This window comes from Lycium ferocissimum, chromosome 5, assembly GCF_029784015.1.
Source record: "Lycium ferocissimum isolate CSIRO_LF1 chromosome 5, AGI_CSIRO_Lferr_CH_V1, whole genome shotgun sequence".
In the NCBI taxonomy this organism is placed as follows: domain Eukaryota; kingdom Viridiplantae; phylum Streptophyta; class Magnoliopsida; order Solanales; family Solanaceae; genus Lycium; species Lycium ferocissimum.
The window spans coordinates 56879650-56887596 of record NC_081346.1 but is presented as its reverse complement, the minus strand read 5'-3'; the positions used below and the strand labels follow the sequence as shown (position 1 = coordinate 56887596).

General features: G+C 32.5%; 1 protein-coding gene and 1 non-coding gene across 2 annotated transcripts in view; both read right to left on the bottom strand.

The window, feature by feature from the left end:
* Nucleotides 1-4837: 4837 nt before the first annotated feature.
* LOC132056924 (ferritin-4, chloroplastic-like) overlaps nucleotides 4838-7947 on the bottom strand; it is a 5596-nt gene continuing 2486 nt past the window's right edge. The window contains exons 2-8 of the mRNA XM_059449335.1: nucleotides 6279-6362; nucleotides 6132-6192; nucleotides 5937-6024; nucleotides 5646-5707; nucleotides 5490-5555; nucleotides 5341-5404; nucleotides 4838-5227 (exon numbers count right to left, since the gene is read on the bottom strand). Coding sequence (XP_059305318.1) covers nucleotides 5175-5227; nucleotides 5341-5404; nucleotides 5490-5555; nucleotides 5646-5707; nucleotides 5937-6024; nucleotides 6132-6192; nucleotides 6279-6362 — 478 coding nt within the window. The 3' untranslated portion in view covers nucleotides 4838-5174. The remainder of the gene's footprint in view (nucleotides 5228-5340; nucleotides 5405-5489; nucleotides 5556-5645; nucleotides 5708-5936; nucleotides 6025-6131; nucleotides 6193-6278; nucleotides 6363-7947) is intronic.
* LOC132058635 (U6 spliceosomal RNA) lies at nucleotides 5782-5884 on the bottom strand. Its single transcript, XR_009415359.1, has one exon. It is a non-coding gene; the product is annotated as a U6 spliceosomal RNA (small nuclear RNA).

Here is a 7947-nt window from a genome sequence, read left to right as displayed (position 1 = left end):
CAATTCCTCCTAATGTCAATATGTATGAATTGACGAAAATGATTGAAGACCTTTGAAGATTTGGAATTCCTCTTTCTTTTTAAGTTTATGAAACTAGAGAAAAAAATTGTAACTTGTAAGCTTTGTGAATTTACAAATTTATTGATAAAATTACTTTCTTTTTAAATTTGTGTCCACCTGCAGAGTTCAATTATAACTTCAAAAAAGCAAAAAAAAAAAAAAAAAAAAAAAAAAAAAAAATTGATTTACCATCCCATCCCTACCCAATCCAAGCTTGGATAACTCATAACCTGGTGCGTAGGCTGTGACAAATAATATTTCCTCTCCCCACTCCAAAAAAAAAAAAAAAAAAAAAAAAAAAAAAGAAAGCTAATAGCCCCTTAAGGGAAGCCCAAAACTGGAAAAGCTAGGGCCGATCCTCATGGGTTCGGGTTGAGTCCATCCCAGCTCGGTTGATAGGCTTATATTTATGTATCTGTATATATTGTCACAAGGATTAGTGAGTTTAAAATTGGAAAAATTTCGTAAATAAAGCTATTTGCGCCCAGATTTCCAAAAAATAGCAAGATTTTGCTTAATTACGAAATGTAGCAACATTTTGGTTTCAAAATGTAGCGAAATATATTGCATCCGTGCACATAAAAATAGCGAAATACACTGTATCTGCACTCATAATAAGTGTATCCGCGCCATACAATATCTTTGCCTAACTGAATATAAGATCAACGTACTTACATACATTTCAATACACTTTACAGTCATAACCCAAAAAAACGCCACACATACAACTTACATGAATACAACTGGCACTTTACATATACACAACATATACTTGTATATCAGTGTATTACACTAGTATTTTATGAGATACAATTGTATCATCATCAGAAACTACCCCGACCACTACCGATGTAAGCTTAACCATGGAGGCGTGAATCACTTTTTTGTCTCTTGGTGACACTTTATTTATTTAATTTGTGTAAAGTTGCATTACATAATGAAATTTTACCCCGAGCGATCTCAAATTTTCTTCATGTAAGTTGCAAAACTTTTTCTTCTTCCCTGAACCTGAACCTGAACCCTTGTTTTGGTAATCATATAGTGTTGATTCAGCGATAACTTTGAGTTCGACGCGAGGATCTCGCCAAAGAAGATGTATAATAGAAACATCGGCAATGGGGAGAGAGAGATGTACATGATTGACATACCCATCAAAATATACACCTAAAAAAGGGATACACTATAAAATCCCCAAACTATCACTATGTTAAATGCTCTACTTTCACCTTTGATTCCGACCAATAAAAAGAAAATTCTTTTCTATTTAATTTCTCCTTGCATTGGGAACCTCATTTTTTTTTTCTTCGGAGACGTTTCTTTTTCCGCCCCCACCCCTAGCGCTTCACTTCCGATTATTCGGAAGAATCAACTTACGTCTCCCTTCTACCACTCATAAGTTCACTTCAACCCATAATTATATTTTTGAGAAAGAAGAAAGTCTTTTGTCAAGGGGAAGACCTCAGAAGGTGCAATATACGTGTGAAAAACAAAAGGATAGGATAAAATAAAAGGTGCTCCAGTTAGTATACCAAACCGAATAAGAACAGAATTTTGAGTTAAAAGTAAATAAACGAGTTGGTGAAATGTCTCCAGATACATGCTGCGCAGTACATTACAAGAACTGGTTTTATTTCACATGCATTCGTGTTTTGTTCTTATACAACATAGTATACCACATTTTATTTAATTGTGAACATCGTAGGAAGAGAATTTAAATTCCACCAACTTGATCTTGATAAATTTGTTTAACCACAAGCACATAAGTTAATGATAATTTTTGCAATAAAGGACTTATAGGAGCTGATTCACTTTCAAGTTTTACTTCATCTACTTCATTTTATGTGATAGTAATATTTAACTAGGTATAAAACTTAAGAAAGGAAAGATGTTTAAAAAGCATTCCACTAAGAGTAAATAGTAAATTTAAAGATTCCTTAATTTAAAATATGTAAATATATTTGTAGACATCGAAATTTTAATAGAATTAATCCATACAAAATTTGGATTAAATTCTAAGTTATTGACATGTTGACCAAGTCAAATTTTGGCTTATACAGTCGGATTAATTATTTAAGTCAAAATTACATGACTTGAATGAAATCCAAATTACATTTGGGTTAGTTCCATTAAATTGGGCCTCTACAAGACGAGCCCAACCCACGTCTTTTTAGCCCAAGGTCCGCTAGAAATACTTGGAGACCAAAATACCCCCAAGCTCTAGCTCACATCTATAAAAAGGGATCGCACATCCCCTTTTGAAGACATCTTGAAAATTGCAGAGCATCTTGATTAGAGGCAAAGGAGAGCAACGACATCCACATTAGTCTTCTCCAAATGTCTTCAACAAGAAGGAGAGTTCGAGAGATGTCTTCCCTCAAGAACAATCCAAAGTGCTGCTCAAAGTTCTTCCAAGATTTCACACATCAACAGAAATTCATTCTTCATTCGAAAAAGACGTACATTGGCCCTCGAATCAAGACGAACAACACGAAGATTAGAATCAAGGGATACATCCGAATTGTACTCACAAAATAATCAATAAATAATTTTTTCTCACATTTGTTTTCTGATTGCAGTTATTAATTTTCTGTTAGAAAAATTTATTGCGAACAATATCATTTCATTAAATAGACTAAAAAGAAAAAAATGTTACATAAAATAAAACACAAGGAGTATAATTTTCTAACGCCCTGGTAATTACTCGGCATCTTTCTCATTCTTTCTTTTATTTCTTCGTGAGGGACAAGGGTTTCTTAGTTTAGCTAGTTTAATTTCTTGGCTCTTAAATACTAAAATAAGATTTTTCATCCATTTGTTAATGAAATAAAACTGAAACTAATTATTTAGAAACAATGTAAACAAAGAAAGATGACAATCAAACAAAATAAGAAAAAAAATGAAAGAGAGCAGGGAGGAAGCAAATAATAGAAAAGCCAACAAACCATTTGACCAGGGTCCCATTATAACCACCTTAAGAAACAATAGGACTTGGAATCTTTGATCAAAAGAATAAGTAGAAAAACAAAATTCCAAAAACAATCTGCCTACTCAACATATTTATTTCCTTCCCTTAGATATTCAGATTTTTTTTCCTTCAAAATTATCCAAATCTTAACGAGTACTATTCCCTCTGTCCTAATTTATGTGACACCTTCCGGATTTCGAGTGTTAAATAAGCTTTTCTTCGATCACGATTTTTTCATATGCCTTATAAATATTTTTGAATTGTTGATTATATTGACTTATAGTATTTTTCACATTGTTTTTTTTTTTTTGGTTAAAAAAAAAAGGGGTCAGTTTGGTGCACAAAGCATGCAGCGTTAGCGGGTTTGGAAAAAAGCTGCACCCCAAGGGGTGTGATGTAGACAACCTAACCTAATGCAATCATTTGTGTCTGCTTCCACTGCTCGAACCTCTGACCTATAAGTCACACGGAGATAATTTTACCGTTGCTCCAAAGCCCGCTTCAAATATATAAAATTTATTTCAAGAAATGTAAATATTCCATATTCAAATTCACAGTCAAAATTGAAAGGTTTAATTTTAGAAATTCGAACTATGCCACATAAATTGGAACAAGAAGAGTATTAAACTACTTCAATGATTTTTTATTTTTTTTGGTTAATAGAAAGAAAGTACAATTTGTGTGAACTTAAAAGGCCTTTCCATCTTATTGGATGTTGTTTTCTACTTTGTCTAATCCTTTTAGATTTTCTGCTTTTAAAATATTAGTCATAGCTATGATAAAACTCATTATCCATGGCATATAAATAACTAGCAAGGTCAAAGTGATGTTTTATATAAAAGGAAATGAAGAAGTTTTGCCTCTACTTCAACTTCAACAGCTCATTTCTACTTCCTACTAAGAACTTCAACTTCAAGAGCTCATTTCTGTTTCCAACTAAGTGTAGTTTTCTTACAATTAGAAACAAAGGTATGGTATACTCACTGAAAATTGTGAATGGTAGATTTCATTTAGGTGATTTTTTTTAATGATAGATTTTATTTAGGTGATTTTAAAATGTATAGCTACCCACCAAAATAATAGCTGACAAATATATATTTTTTGTATATTAATGTTATATATGCATAAGAATATACATATTGTATACATAGTTATAGTATATTTGGCTAGCGGCTGTAACCTTTTTTTTTTTTTTTTTTGCGATTGGCCGAAATCTGTAACTTTCCCGTTTATTTTTGTCCCATCTAAGGCCTAATTTGACGAATTGTAATAGCAGGGAGTAGAAGTGGATTGGTGAATCTTTACAAGGATATGGAGGGTTGTGAAGGATACAATGATATACAAGTAATGTGGGAGATGATTCATTCCAATGTCAATGAAACCAAATGCAAGAAAAGGTCTTTTTGCTGGAGGTTTCAGTACAAGACAGTTCAAGCATCTAGTCAACTTCAATAGAGTTTGATACATATAGAATGTGCTTGGTAATTTCTTTCTCATGGGAAATGAGACCTCAATAAGTATATAAGATACGCGTTTATTTAGACATCATCGAATTGCTTTGACTTACTATATACATATGGATTATGTCCTCTATTCCACCACCGTGTATTGATGGGTGGTGAGGCCCCGTATTGATTATGTCATAAGTTTTTCACTAATCAGAACATCTTTTATTCTCACTTCGGTTCATTGGCACTAATTTTTCTATTTGACTTCTAGAGATGTACTTCACGTAGCTTGGCAAGGAAATTTTAAATCGTGGGTGTAGGACATCCCTTTACATTGAAGAACTATTGTTCATGCAAGTTGGGATCCAGTTTGGTCAATCGACTTCTTCTTAAGTAGTTGTTTTGTACATGATCTCATGGATATTCCTACATAAATGTAATTACCCTAATGGTAATGGACCATTAAACTAGCAAACTTAGCAAGATGAGAACTCTCCTTTTATTCCTCATCAAACTACTTTTATTTCTTGAAAACAAGCTGCCATATTGATCTTCCAGGATTAAGCCTATACATGACTTGAATTCTAAGTAATAACATAAACATATTATTACATTATTGGACAACAACACAAGTTCTAAATGTTGAAACAGCATATAGTAGAGCCTAATAATCTAAGATAAATGAGACTGAACTGTGGACTTCAAGCTGCACCATTAGCCTCATGTAAAAGCATCTGATCAAAGTGCCACACTCCTGTAAGTAAAGAAATATATTAGTATTAATTAGGTAGGGATATACTTAGTAGGTAAGTCTAATGCCGTGTGAAATTTAGTTACTAGTAAGTTTAAGATGATAAATGATCCTACCGTGTCCTTTTCCAACCATCCTTAGCTGAGTTACATATTCTGCAATTTTCTTAATAGCCTCAACCTGACAAAACAACTAGGATAATGAACTCACTTGAAAATTAAAGTATTAAGCAAATGATCTCTTCAATCTTAACAATTCAACTTACCTGCTCGGCCAAAAATTCTCGTTCAACAAAATCTTGCATTTCAGAGTCATTGTTCCGATCAGCCACCTGTTGTTCATCAAGATTGAAGTGTAAGCATGCTAATAATAGGTTTAAGAACCGTCAATGATGTACGGAAGAAAAAGAAAAGGTTTTTACGCTATGCAGGGTCAGAAGTTTCTCATTTGTTAGCTTCTCCAAGGACAAAGCCAGTTCCATTGCTACATCATAAACAGATAAAGAGTCAGAGCTAATAATGTGCATAATCCAACATATCAAGGAGCAAATTATTGACGTAAATTTGGACCATTTCTCAATTTGTGCGTGTCATTCTTATGAAGGGGCCATACTAATTTCTTATGTATCATTCCAATATAATCGGATTTGCCGGAAGGTACACATTATTGATATAAGAGATTAACGCTTCTAAAATAATGCAAGAAAACTAACCATGTAACGCGTCTCCCTTATCAACATGATCAAATTCAGAGGGAGGCATCATAATAGAGTGTAGCTTCACTCTTCCTCCTCGGATATTCTGTTATTCATAAAACGCAAGGAAAAATAAACAAATGATACTAATGTTTTTCTTTCGCAGTGTGTAATTCTAGTGTGCTTTTTAAATTTTATGGTTTTGAAAGGCACCTGATAATGCATTAACTTCTCAGCATGTTCCCTTTCTTCTTCACTTGACTCCTTGAAGAATCTGGTACCAAATTAGATTTTCTCAATTAACATATGAATATTGAAAACGGAAAATTTGGCAGGATATTGATGGTTTCTACTCATTACTTTGCGAGGCCATTTAGAGCTATGTTGTCCCTGTCAAAGTAGGCGTACATTGAGTGGTATACATAAGAAACGTTGTACTCCACACTGCAATCAAATTCACAACGAACCAATTTAGCAAAATAATTTAACATAAATGGACAGAGTAAAAATATATATGCTATCAATATAATTTTAACCTATTATAGCATATAACCTGTCTTGTTTTTCAGGTTACCAGTCTCACTTTTTATGGACAATTATATGTAGATATCTTTTCGATGACCTTTTACACTACCAATGTATGCAAGTTATTCTTAGCACAAATAGAAAAACATTACGTAGTTCGATTCAACAGAAGGCCTGTCAAAGGATATAAGAAGGGAAAAACGAAATACTTTTTCCAATAAATGGACCAAGAAATCTTATTACAAAGACCAAAAAAAGGGGGAAGTGAAACTCGTTAACTCTTCATAAAGAGCAGCTAAAATACTTTTAAATCCTCTTCAGCGTCTATATTTTGGGTTTTTCACTTTTCTTTCGAAGCTTGGCAATAGTTTTACTTTCTTTTATTATGGATGAAAATTATGTATATAAAATAGATGTCAGTTTAGCATATTATATAACATAGCAAGGTTACTATAGTAAATCAGCTAATAACTATTCTAAGAAGTACTACTCCCTCCGTCTCAATTTATAGTAAGTCAACTAATAACTATTCCAAGAATGTCATCTTTCTATATTTAGTAACAATTCAACTTCAAATTTACCATTTTACTTTTAATGAAATGATTTCTAATCACAAATTTCTATGGTTTGTTTGGGATCACAAGTTTCAAAAGTCTTCCTGTATTTTTTAAATTTCGTGTTTAGTCAAACATCATCATATAAAATGTAAGGGAGGGAGTAGTAAACAAACTACAACTTTCAGCTTATTAAGCTGTATCCTAAATTAGCTGCTTAATTAAGTTAAGGCCAACCATGTGACCTTATGAACATGCCTTGAATTCAAGTATATTATAATATATCTACCCATGATTTTTCTCTACCCCTTTTAGATCTATTTTAGTTCTATTGCGTAGAGCCTCGGACGGCGGATATGCATCCATGACAGTACTAAAAGAAATAGGGGTTTCTGCTGAACTGTGCTGCATCTTGTCTCAAAATTTAAAGCTGTTAGACATAACATATTTTTATAAACTTATTTGTGCTTTGAATTCGTCCTTTCACATGCGAATATAATTCTTTTCTTTCATGAGACAAACATGTGAAAATTCTTTTTAATTAAGGGTGTCAGTAACTTGAATCCAGGACCTTTGTCCATCCATATCTCATGATATACTGTGTGTCATCTCATGTGAAATCTTCAGTTGTTAAAGATGTACTTTTATTTATTTGTCTTCAATAGTTTTTATTCCCTCTATTGCAATTTACATGTCTTACTTTTTATTTTATAGTTTGTTTAAAAAAGAATGTCATTTTCTATATTTAGTGTAACTCTTTAATTGCAAAATCTCAAATGACATGTTTAAGATCACAAAATTCAAATAACAATTTAACACATTATACACATCTTTAGCTAAAGACTACAAGATTTAGTAGGCGTTTGGCCTTGAAAACCAAATATTTTCCACTTTATTTGGAATTTTGAAGTTGGAGTTGAAAATAGAGTTGTGTTTGGTTATAGTTTTTA